Source organism: Leopardus geoffroyi, chromosome C1 (genome assembly GCF_018350155.1).
Source record: "Leopardus geoffroyi isolate Oge1 chromosome C1, O.geoffroyi_Oge1_pat1.0, whole genome shotgun sequence".
In the NCBI taxonomy this organism is placed as follows: domain Eukaryota; kingdom Metazoa; phylum Chordata; class Mammalia; order Carnivora; family Felidae; genus Leopardus; species Leopardus geoffroyi.
This window is the reverse complement of record NC_059328.1, coordinates 87,963,758-87,977,006: the sequence shown is the minus strand read 5'-3', so window position 1 is coordinate 87,977,006 and position 13,249 is coordinate 87,963,758. Positions and strand designations below refer to the sequence as shown.

General features: G+C 33.1%; 1 protein-coding gene across 10 annotated transcripts in view; it reads left to right on the top strand.

Annotated features, from left to right (window-relative positions):
- Window positions 1-13,249, top strand: part of COL11A1 (collagen type XI alpha 1 chain) — a 227,574-nt gene that overhangs the window by 101,788 nt on the left and 112,537 nt on the right. For all 10 annotated transcript variants that reach the window (XM_045478454.1, XM_045478457.1, XM_045478462.1 and 7 more), the window contains 10 exons: window positions 2,218-2,271; window positions 2,399-2,452; window positions 2,617-2,670; window positions 3,867-3,920; window positions 4,040-4,084; window positions 5,259-5,312; window positions 5,771-5,815; window positions 6,071-6,124; window positions 6,583-6,627; window positions 12,421-12,474. In XM_045478454.1, the coding sequence (XP_045334410.1) occupies window positions 2,218-2,271; window positions 2,399-2,452; window positions 2,617-2,670; window positions 3,867-3,920; window positions 4,040-4,084; window positions 5,259-5,312; window positions 5,771-5,815; window positions 6,071-6,124; window positions 6,583-6,627; window positions 12,421-12,474 (513 nt within the window). The remainder of the gene's footprint in view (window positions 1-2,217; window positions 2,272-2,398; window positions 2,453-2,616; window positions 2,671-3,866; window positions 3,921-4,039; window positions 4,085-5,258; window positions 5,313-5,770; window positions 5,816-6,070; window positions 6,125-6,582; window positions 6,628-12,420; window positions 12,475-13,249) is intronic.

The window sequence follows — 13,249 nt, the reverse complement described above, 5'->3', positions numbered from 1 at the left end:
GCAGGCTTCAGGCTCTGAGCTGTTAGCACAGAGCCCAACACTGAGCTTGAACTCATGAACCATGAGATCATGACCTGAGCTGAAGTAGGACACTTAACTGATGGAGTCACCTAGGTGCCCTAAATGAAAATACTTCTTGATATACTCAGTAAATAGAAATTCAGATTGCGCTGAAGGAACTCTCAAGTGGCCGTCCACTAATTATTTTTCTTTTCCTTAAAATTACTTTTATTTTGGGGGACACCTGGGTGGCTCAGTCGGTTGAATGTCTGACTTCAGCTCAGGTCATGATCTCACTGTTCCAAGCCCCATGTCGGGCTCTGTGCTGACAGCCCCTCCCCAGCTCGCACTCTCTCTGTCTCTCAAAAATAAATAAATGTAAAAAAATCTTTTTTAATAAAATTAATTTTATTTTTAAAATATTACAAGGTGAAAATGAATTTCAACACCAGTGTATATTCATTGTAACCACTATCATAATCATCAGGAGAGAGAACGGCTCAATAACCTAAATAATTTCTTGGAGCCAACACTTAATGATCACATCTCCCTCCTCCACTCTTAATACCTGACAGTCACTGATCTTTTCTTTATTACTACACTTTTATCTTTTCAAGAATACTGTACAAATGAAATCATGCATTATGTAACCTTTGAAGACTGGCTTCTTTCATTTACCATGGTGCCTTTGAGATTCATCACAGTTGATAAGTGCATCAATAGTTCATTCTTTTTTGTTGCTGAGTAGTATTCCTTTATATGGTTACACCACAATTTGTTTTGGAATTAGAAAAAAATCAAAGAAAATTGAGAAAGATATTTGGGTGATTCAGAACATGGCAGCCTTCTATTTCATGCTTGGTTAATATTGCCAGAGGGGTATGGAAAGCATTGGAACTTAACTGAGAATTGCATAAAAATACTGAAGTGTCACTATATGAAAATCTAGGGAGCTTAATCTTTTGCAAAATTTGTAAATTTTTCATCAAATTTACCCCTTTATAAAATAGTTGAATCTGAAAACATTTTGCAGTAGTTTTTGTGGCTTTTGTGGCTTTCCTTGACTCAAGTCCAGAGAGATACAATATCAAGTGAAGAAGGATCATTTTCATTAAAAACTAAGATTTGTCCTGTTAGTATTGCCCTTTGCTTTCCAGCTGAGATATAGGGTAGAGTCATTTCACAACAATAATTTTCTTAGAAAGGTATATTCTTTTAAACTCCAATTATCAGGTAACCTTGATTTCATATTTCTATAACCAACATTTTACAAGGATGATAAAAAATATTTGTAATTTCAAATGTGTGTTACATTTGCTACCGCACTCATCATATGAATATTGTTTAAATTAACTTTAAAAAGGATATAAAGGCCTATATAATGTTTACTCTAGAACTACATTTGATCTATTATTAAATGTGTAATTTTATTTTAAAAAACATGTAGATCAATCCCCACAAAAGACATTGTTTGTTGACATAACATTGTATTCTACTGCTCCAAGAAAGAAACATACTGAGAATATTTAACCTTTGATCTGAAATGACATGGTTGCAGAGAATAATTTGCATTAGGGATCACCAAATCATCCTGCAGCATTTTGTAGGTGATTGAGAGAAACATGTATCAGTCACTATGCTAAGTTGTAGGAGTATAATGGAGAAAAGACAGATGTAATCTAAAACCACCACAGCAGTTAACAATTTAATGGGAGATTCAATTATGAAAAATGGCAATTATAATCCATGTGATAAGTCAAATAAAAGAATAAATACGTAGGAGAGGATCTCCAAAAAATAAATGGAAAGATGAAGGAAAAGTGATTGGAAAGAAAAGAGAAAATAGATGGGTAGTTAAGAGTGTTTTCAAGGGAAATGTAAAAAAAACTCAAGTTTTCGAGAATAAAATGAGTAGTTGAGGAATTTTTTAAATGTTAAAATATCACTTTTTATTACTTTTATTTAAATGTAATCAGCTGTCTCTGGAAACTTAACAAAATAATGTGACTCTTTTTTGTGGCAAGAAGCCTTTTAGAAAAGTTATTCTTTTGTCTTCTGCTTTATCTGAGCTTTTACATAAGAAATAATTTTCTTTATTTTAAAGTGATGAAGGTAAAGCTAAGAGAACATACATTTCTAAAACCATCTCTCTCAATGTGATTCAGTTTATTGATCAAAAATTCCATAAAATGAATAAATTATGATGTTTTGATATAGGGCCCTCGTGGTGTTCAAGGTCCACCTGGTCCAACGGGAAAACCTGGAAAAAGGGTATGACTGGTTTTTATTGTGTATTTTGAGGGCATCTGAAATCATCAGTTATCTTGTTTGTTGTTGTTGTTGTTTCTTTGTGCCAGTAGGAATCCTTTTTGCTTAGTCATGTTCTTGGTATTATCAGGGTCGTCCGGGTGCTGATGGAGGAAGAGGCATGCCCGGAGAACCTGGGGCGAAGGTCAGGAGCTCACACATTTGTATATTAAGATCTTGTATGTCAGTTCACCTCTGAAAATTTTATATTTTAAAACAGTTTCTTGATATCAATGAATATTTCACAATTAAATTACAGTATAGAATTAGATTGGGAATATGATGATGATGATGATGTTTATTTTACAGGGTGATCGAGGTTTTGATGGACTTCCGGGTCTGCCGGGTGACAAAGGTCACAGGGTAAGATATACTATTCTGTTACTTTGCATACAGTGACAATATAGGAATGTTATGAACTATTTTAGAATCATTGGACTTTAAGAAATAAAAAATAATAGTTTAAATATTTGTAAAGACAATAATTTAGTAAATTACTGCATCTACTATATACTGGAAGAAAGATAAGTAGAATTACAATGTAGAATTACACATGTAATACCAATATGAGTTCTTTAATTATTTTTAGACATTAATCATGCAAATATAAGTTCTGGCATAATCTTTATGTACATGTATGTGGAAAACATATTTATAGAAAGACAAGAGTGGAGATTTAATTTTGCCTCTTATTTTTTGATAATCACCTTAATTTCCCTCTTATATTTTATGTGTGGACATATACTCAATAGAGTCCTCTTTAGGCAGTCTGTCATTAATATACTGGACACTGTATTTTATTATCCTAAGTTAAATGGTACCCATTGACAGAGACACCACAAGCTATTTCTTGTGATAATATGAGCTTGCAATCCAACACAAGAGCTTATAATTTGCAAGAGCTAAATAAACCACCATGCTGAACAGGAATCTAGGGGATATTTTTAGTGGGAAATTAAACTAAGAGGCAGTCTCTCAAAGAACAGCTTTGGACCTTCACATTTTTCTTCTTCAGAAGTTAAGAATGAAGATAAGACAAACTTTATGTAAATTAAAGAACATAAAAAGAAAAGAAAGAAACAGAAAAGAGAACATTATGGAAGCCTAGTAAGATATTTAGTGTATACCTACTATGTGTCAAGAGAAACATACAATATTCTTTTTTAAAAAATCCAAAATTTCTTTAGTCTTGACTTGTGCTGATTGTTATGAATTATTTTAGAAGCAGAAAAAAATAAAGTCAACCAAGTGTATCTCTGTTTAAAACAATCGTCAGCAAAATAACTTTCTAAATGATTTAGTTTGTAATAATTATGTTAGGTATTTTATTTAAACCTTTTTGCTTTTAGAATTGAAGGAACTTTTTTTTCTAGCATAGTAATATATAAAGTCAGTTAATGTAAAAATATGATTTATCTTTGCAGTGTCCTGAGAAGGACAAAGAAAGCATAAGTTTTTCCACCAAATGGTCTGTTATATTCAGCAGGATAGCTATAGGGTAGACTTCTGAATATTCTGCTTTATTTCATTTTCTAATCGTATTTGTATTTGTTTAATAGGGTGAACGGGGTCCGCAAGGTCCTCCTGGTCCCCCTGGAGAAGATGGAATGAGGGTATATGAAACTTCATTTCTTTTAAGAAATGCTTAAAATGAAAACATAAGAGAACAAAGTCTTGTTGAATTGATATATTGTCTAATTGCATTACCTCCCATTCATTTTGTCAATGACAGGGAGAAGATGGAGAAATCGGACCAAGGGGTCTTCCAGGTGAAGCTGTAAGCAACTTTCTTTCTTTTAAAATAATACCCTAGTTTGGAAAAATAGTGACTGGTGTCATACATGTATAGTCACTAATAAACTCAGGTGACTATAGAAGTCTTACCTAAGCTAACCAGGCAGTTATGGGAAAACATTTTAAAAGAAAGGCACATAGAGTTCCAAGTTATAGAGAAAATCAGAGGTAACATCTTTTCAGCCAAAGAACTTACCTAGTTTTTGTTGCTGTTTCTTTGTTTTATTTTATTTTTTATATCATCAGTAGCTCCAGAATCTATGTTTAGGATAAATGGATCTCATAACCAGAAGAAACAAAAAATTTACAAGCTTAGTATATATCATATAAAAGGATGACATGTGCTAAATTATATTATTTTTCCACCAAATTATATAAATGAGGAAACTGAATTGGGAAGGTTTACCCAAAACTAATCAAAAAACCAGACTAGAACCCAGGCCTCTTAATTTCAGTCCAAGCTTGCCACATTATAGGGCCTGTCCACGCAGAGGCATAATAGCTCAAGGGAATATGAGAGGTAATAAATTACTGTACTGATTTTTCTAAAGAAGGAAAAGAAGAGAAGATAGAGGAGGGGAAAAAAGAAAAGGAGATATTGATTAATTTTAAATAATAATAATTAAAAACAATCTTCTCTCAGGAGAATGGCTTCTATAATCTGTATATATAGTTATCCAGCTGTCTGTTTCTTTCCCTTTGTGAATATTCTCTCAAGACGAAATATACCTAAATATGAAACGAGTGAAAATCAGGATTTTTCTATTTGTATAATTTATTTTATTGAAATATAATACTTAGTAAGATTCAGTATTGCCATTCCAATCAGAAAATGACACAAAAGTGGCATAAAATATGAAATTATTTCCTATTTAAAAATTTCCCAAGTGATTTATATGTAAATTTATAGAATCAAAGATACACAGTGTATGTGCTAAAACTCCCTGTTACCCATTCTGGCTTTTGGATCAGCATAAACATGAGATATTTGTGTTACATAAAAATGGTATTTTAAACACTACTTGCCATGTGTTAATAAAAGATGTATAGATATTTTTGTTCCAAACATCGCATTAAAATGTCTTTAGAGGAGCAAGTGTACTTTGAGCGCATTCCTTATGAGGACATGCTTTTTTTTATTTTTTTTTTCCTTCTAGGGTCCTCGAGGTTTGCTGGGACCAAGGGGGACTCCAGGACCTACAGGGCAGCCTGTATGTATTGCTGGAAATATTCAGAATTTTCTAGGAAAAGCTTGTTGTCACTCTTTAAAGCCCAAGGCCATGACAGCTTTCAGTAGACAGCTAAGTGTTTACTGCCTTATTGTATTCTGATAATGATGCTGCCTATTGGTTACACTGATCATTCTCCACTCTACCCCTTTCTTTCTTTTCTCCTCCTTTTTGTTTATCCACTTCACTGTTTCATGTTAAATTTCCAACACACAGTACAAAATGCTGCTAGGTTGTCTCCAATGTGGACACAGAAAGGAGAATATAGACCTGACCTTTTATCTCATCTCCTCTAAATCCTAAAATGAGTTTTAGTCACCCTAGACTAGTGGGTGCCATGCTATTCGGTTAGTCTTTTGATTTTCTGTTGAGGGATTTAAACTTATAAACATCCATATGTATATTATATATATATATATTTTTTTTTTCCTTCATTGAAGGGTATTGCAGGTGTAGACGGCCCCCCAGGACCAAAAGGAAACATGGTACGTAGATAACATCTGTAAAATAACTCATTTCTGCCATCTAGGTTCTAACAAATCACTTTTGTTGCTAAGTCTAAAATAAAAATTTCTTACGTTTTGCTAAGTCTATTAAGTTCTGCTAGCATTAATATTTTCCAAGTTTTTCAGATTCTCCATAGGGAAAACTGATTTAGGGACTGATTTTCAATTGAGAAGAAAAAAAAAAAAACATGCGAAATAGCCCTATTAAAGACTCTTTATATTTTCCTGTGGCAGGGTCCCCAAGGGGAGCCTGGACCTCCAGGTCAGCAAGGGAATCCAGGACCTCAGGTAAGTCTAAGCCACTGCAGCTCCTTTGAGATAATGGGGTAAGATCGTATCTTTTCGTGAGAAAACTGACAGCCTCAAAAATTCTGTGTAGGGCTGAAAATGTTTACGGCGTGAAAGTAGGAAGGCGATTCTTCCCCCCCTCCCTTTTTTTAAATTAAGCAAATGTGCAGAGGCCCCTTTTTTCCAAGAATAAAATGAGTCATTCAGTGTTCATGGAATGCCAGGGCGAAAGCCACACCTGCAGAAGGGTCTGAATCGGATCACATTACAATCACGCTGCCAAAAGAGTAGCTTGTGTAAAATGCCTCATAGTGTTCCAAAACTTTCTGGGAAATGTGGGGAATGTATACAGATTCTCATAACTCACTGCATGTGAAATAGAAGGTTATTTTACTTTTTTAAAAAATTCGTTCTTATGATGTGATTCCTGACATGTGAAATAAATTCTTTTAAAATAGGGTCTTCCTGGTCCACAAGGTCCAATTGGTCCTCCTGGTGAAAAAGTAAGTTACTCTGTTTGTTCTAGTAATCTGGCAACCAATTTCGGGTTGTCAACCTTAGCCAGATGCAATGCCTTGCCGTCTGGTTTTGATAAGATGTTGAGATGGCTCAGCACATAAGGAAATAATCTGGAGTAAAACCTTGAGGGTACAGTGTGAGAGGAAGCCATTCATGCATCTCTGAACTATAAATGATAAAATATCACATATTTCCATTTGGATAGCTTCCAAATGTGACATTCTCAGCTATATTAATTTTAGAAATGTACTGGAATGAATGAATGCTTTCTCTTCCTTTCGGTTCTCCTTTTCTTTCTCATTATTTAAAAAATGTCATTAGATTTGCTGTGACAAAGGGTTTTTTAGGAAGATCTGATTAAGGGAAAATTGTGAAGTTATGATTCCCACCATTTTTTATGTATAAATGGCAAAGAATGTTCTTGTTAATAACTCAATGTCTGGATCAAAAAAATAATAAATCTTTAATTAAAAAGATGTTTTTCTCTGATTTCTTCTGCCAGATTTCTTAAGTAATATTCCTGTCCCCTATAGTTACAGTACAATGTTAACAGGTTCTTTTTAATGTCTTTTTCCCCTTACTTGTGTTGATTTATGTGAACATATAATTTAAAAAAAAATAAACAGTTTTACTGGGGTGTAATTTCATACCATAAAATTTCACTCATTGTGAGTGTACTGGCCAGTGATTTTCAGTAAATATATAGAGTTGTGCCACAATCACAATTTTAGACCATTTATACCACTCCAGAAAGAAACTTTATGTCAATATGCACTTGTGTTCTACCCACTTAGACAACCACTAGACTTAGACAACCACTAATCTGTTTTCTGTCTTTATAGATTTGTCTTTACTGGGCATTTAATGTGAATGAAATACATGAGTGTATATAAAATATGAATTTAATCATATAAATGAATATAATATGTGACCTTTGAGTCTGATTTCTTTCATTTGACTTAAAGTTTTTGAGGCTTATTATGTTGCAGCATACATCATTTTTTTTTTTTTTTGCTCCTTTTTATTGCCAAATTGTTTCCATTAATGGAATATACCCCATTTTGTTTACTTGTTCAGCAGTAATGGACTTACAAGTTGTTTAAGCTTCTTAGCTGCTATCAATAGTGCTGCTATGAATATTTGCATATAGGTCTTTGTGTGGACAAATTTTGATCTCTTTTGGGTAGACACATAGGTTACCATGGGTTATATGCTGCATATAATGCTTAACATTTGAAGAAGCTTCCAAACTGTTGCACCATTATTTCCTTCCCATCAGCATTGTATGAAGATTCTAGTTTCCTTAGATCTTCATGAATGTTTGTTTTTCTTTTTGATTATGGTCATTCTTCTTGGAGCGAAATGGTATCTCATTGTGCTATTAATTTCCATTCTCCTAACCACTAGTGATGTTGAGCATCTATTCATGTGCTTACTGGCCATTTCTCTATTTTCTTTGGTAAAATATCTTTTCACATACTTTGGTAATATTCTAATTGAGTTATTTATCCTATTATTATGTTGTGAGAGTTAACATCAAATTTGTCTTTCAAGTACTTTTTTTCTGTGCATATTTTCTATATGGTACAGTATTAGAGCTCTTTTGGAGACTGCCCTATGTATTTAAAATGTAAAGTACCAAAGATGATTTCACATATGTACTTTAAGACATTTCTTTTTAAAGTTTTTTTTTTGTTTTGTCTTGTATTTTGTTTTTGTTTTTGTTTTTTTGAGACAGAGAGAGAGAGAGTGTGTGCATGCAAGTGGGGGAGGAGCAGAGAGAGAGAGGGAGAGTGATAATCCCAAGTAGGCTCCATGCTGTTAGCTCAGAGCCCTACATGGAGCTTGATCCCACAAACTGTGAGATCATGACCTGAGATGAAATTGAGTCAGATGCCTAACCGACTGAGCCTCCCAGGTGTGCTCAAATCTTTACTTCAGATCAGAAATTTTAATTTGGGCCTATTTTACCATACTTTTGATTAGCTCATCATGACCAGAATATATTCATAATAAATTGTACTTGAGGCATATGCCTATTAAGTTTTCTACCATGCATTGGATTACTAAGAGGAATTTGCTGTTAAGGTAAACTAGAATATCTGAATTCCCTTTGTCAAGCCAAAGGGAAAATACAAGATTTGGTTCATTGTACTTGTGGTAAGAAGAAAGCTGTCTTAAGCATTAGCTGCTTCCTTCTGTGGTCTGAATGTATCTAATTTGAGGGTTCAAAGATAGTCTCTTTTTATCAAAACAAGAAAGGAACTCAAGAACACAAGAGAAGCATGTTCTGTTTATATTGCATCTATGTTACATTTTATTTTGCATCTATATTACTTTTATTTTTTTTATGATACACTGTGTTGTGTTCATTCTGGCTCAAGAGCCCTTTCTCCCAAAACTTGGTGAATAATATTTTCAGTTGGATCATGCTATAATCTAACAGATATAACTTAACTATTGTCATATATTTTAAATTCCCAGTAACTTTTATATTTTTCCTTAAGTTATTATAGCCTGTACTTTTATTATATTTGTGATAAAATATTTGATAAAATTTTTTAGTTAACTAAATTCGATAAAACAACAGTATCCTTTATCCTGACATTTTGATAACTTATATATGCTGAATATTTCCTGTGATTTAATTTATGACATCAGAAGTTACATCACTCACATGTTAATTTCTTTACAGAAAACTAATAGTATTATATAATGTTATGAGTTAAGAATGAAATAACAAGACACAAAATAAAGATTAAAGTCAAGGACTTTGAAGACATGGATATGGATCTGGGTTCATTTATATGGAAACTCTCTCATATATTAACATTAGTTAATTTACCCATACCCATGATGATATTTCATGGAATTGAGACTTAAAGTGGACGGTATATTAAAAAAAGACTATCTAATCTTTTGCTTAACATAACTCCTCATTCCATCTCTCTCTGTCTCTCTCTCTCTCTCTCTCAAAATAAACAAACATTTAAAAAGTAAATAAAAATAAATAAAAGAGATGGATTTATTTTAACTTAATATTTTTCTCCAAGTTGGGGCACCTGGGTGGCTCAGTTGGTTAAGCATCTGACTTCAGCTTAGGTCATGATCTCACAGTTCGTGGGTTTGAGCCCCCGTCAGGCTCTGTGCTGACAGCTCAGAGCCTGGAGCCTGCTTCGGATTCTGTGTCTCCCTCTCTCTCTGCTCCTTCCCAACACATGCTCTGTCTCCACCTCTCAAAAATAAAGAAAACTAATAAAAAAATTTAAAAATATTTTTATCTAAGTTTTTATTTAAATTCCAGCTAGTTAACGTATAGTACAATATTAGTCTCAGGTGTAGACTTTAGTGATTCATCACTTACATACAACCTCCGATGCTCATCATAGCAAGTGTCCTCCTTAATACCCATCACCTGTTTAACCCATCCCCCTGCCCACCTCCCCTCCAATAATTATCAGTTTGTTCTCTATAGTTAAGAGTCTGTTTATTGGTTTGCTTCTCTTTCTCTCCCCTATGTTCATCTGTTTTGTTTTTTAAATTCCATGTGTGAGTGAAATCATATAGTATTTGTCTTTTTCTGACTGACTTATTTCACTTAGCATAATACTATCTGGTTCCATCCACATTGTTGCAAATGGCATGATTTCATTCTTTTTTATGGCTGTGTACCATTCCAGTGTGTGTGTGTGTGTGTGTGTGTGTGTGTGTGTGTGTGTGTGTGTTGCATCTTCTTTATCCATTCATCAGTTGATAGACACTTTGGCTGTTTCCTAACTTGGCTGTTCTTGATAATGCTGCTATAAACATTAGGTTCTTACTAGATATGTTTCCTGAGTCAAGGAAAGCAAAAACAAAAATAAACTATTGGGACTTCATCAAAATGTAAAGCTTCTGCACAATGAAGGAAACAATCAACAAAACTAAAAGGCAGCCTACGGAATGAGAGAAGATATTTGCAAATGATATATCTTCTAAAGGGTTAGTGTCCAAAATATATAAATAACTTCTCAAACTCAACACCTAAAAAACAAGTAATCTAGTTAAGAAATGGGCAGAAGACATGAATAGACATTTTTCAGATTTCCAGATGGCTGACAGACACATGAAAAGATGCTCAACATCATTAAAACTACAATAAGATATGACCTCACATCATTCAGAATGGTTAACTCAGTTTAAAAAATCGTTTTATAGTTCAAGAGTTTTAATATTTCTAGTCCATTAAATATAGCAGCAACAAAAAATCCATGTAGTCTTGTGTGTAGGTGATGGTTGTGGAAATACCGTGTCTGTTGATAAGAATAACTAATGGAATAGTTCTGCATTTGTAGTCTACATCTTGTTTTCAAGAAATAAGACAATTGTCTTGAGAGAAAAAGATAATGTATGTCACAGACAAAATACTGCCATTAAAAATACGGTGTTTTACAATGATTATTACATAATGTTAGATTACTTGACTTAAAATGACTTTTTCAGAGTGGTAAACGGGATTGAAACATTTAAATCTTTTAAATGAGAGGCAGTTAACCTCAGTTATAAAATAAAAATTATTCAATTTAAAGGATATCTTCATTTTTTTGTTATTCTATTGTGATTTAACTTATGTCTCTTATAACATTATACTGTAAATCTACATAAATGTAATGCTTTTCCTAAATACCCTTTGAGAATGAAAAAAAATGCTAAATTGTGTCCACTATCTAGGCTTGCTTATATATGTTTTCCCTTTCAATTGTTTCTAAATTCTGGCTAATAACTTGACCAGTAAGCAATACTTGTTTGAACTCTGGAGACTTGATATGTTAATTATTCTCAGCAGAATGCCCATGTTCCTATCAAGAAAGAGTTTACTTTTTGCAATAGGGATTCTTACTATGTTCCAACTGTAGTAGTGGCATGTTAAAAGAGATTTGAAACCCTCTGTGGTCAAATGGAAATTAAGAGTGATGTGTTGAATAGATAGTTACTTTGTTGTTATTTGTTAGTTGCATATTAGCTTATGAACTTTGACATCAAAATATTAGATTTGTTTTTATGTCCTATGAATAACTGTCGCAATATAATATATTTCTAACATATTTTAATAATTATATTTTATAAGTGTTACTATGTAATTATTTGAATCAATACCTATCAGTATCTTTTTTTTTTTTTAATTTTTTTTTCAACGTTTATTTATTTTTTTTGGGACAGAGAGAGACAGAGCATGAACGGGGGAGGGGCAGAGAGAGAGGGAGACACAGAATCGGAAACAGGCTCCAGGCTCTGAGCCATCAGCCCAGAGCCCGACGCGGGGCTCGAACTCACGGACCGTGAGATCGTGACCTGGCTGAAGTCTGACGCTTAACCAACTGCACCACCCAGGCGACCCACCTATCAGTATCTTTGATAGACATGTGCATTGTTTATTTTTCAATGATATAAATCAATATATTTCTGATCTATATTGCTTTCCTTTTTATTCTCTAAGCTCTAGTTTATTGTGGTATGCAAAACCTAATTTGTTAATAAAAAAAGAAAGATACATTTGGGACTACTAAGCAGGCCAAAACTAGCATGTTTTTGATGTATGTCAAATTTGGTTTTCATTTATCTCTATATATCATTTTCCACATATGTTTAACAGTTATTTAAATGTTTGTTGCTTATAGATAAAAACCAGTGACTTGAGTTAAGAATTTTATTAATAGTATATTCCTGCATAAAAGTTATATTTTTCATTATTCTCATTTAAAAGAGAAATAAGGTATGCTTTTTCTCTGTTTAATTAGGGACCACAAGGAAAACCAGGACTTGCAGGACTTCCTGGTGCTGATGGGCCTCCTGTAAGTAATAGTTACTTGTCATTAAAATTTCTACATATTTATCTTCAAAAATAGGTTTCACATGTGTTTTAGAAGTGATTTTTTTTTCTGAAGTTAGTAATAAAAACAAATTGAGCCAGTAATTAAACATTGATCCCTCTCAAATACCATTGCATCATGTTACTTCCATATTGCAAAATCTTTAATGATCATGCAGTGATTCTTGGATAAACTCATTCTGGTGCTCTGGTGCCAGAATCTCAGATGCTCAGATTTTCCTACTTCCTCATGAGCCATTAGTTCCAGGCAAACAGATCCACTCACTATTCTCTCAGCGTTTCTCAAATCATCTTTATCTCTATACCTTTCGTAGCACTTTTTTTTTTCATTGCACTTTTCCATTCTCTCTTCTTTTTCAAAGTACCTCTTTCTTGAGGGTCCAAGGGGTAATTTCTCACCATTTGTAAATTTCTTCAAACACTTTCCATGAAAATCCTCAGCCTCCAGGGATTCCTTTCTTCTAGAAATATAGCAGTGTTTATTGTACCCCAAATGTAATAATAAATAATGTAAATATATTATCTCTACAGTTGTTATATATAAAAATTGGTTATTTATGCTTTTTTTTTTTCTCTTCAAACTACTTAGATTTTTGAGCTAAGATGCAAAATTTTTATTGGGTATAATTGTGATGGAGTAATACATTTTTGCTTATTGAAAATCGAGAATTTTATTATTAACACTACTAGTATTTATGATCTTGCTATATTATCAAATGTCCCGTTCATATGCCTTA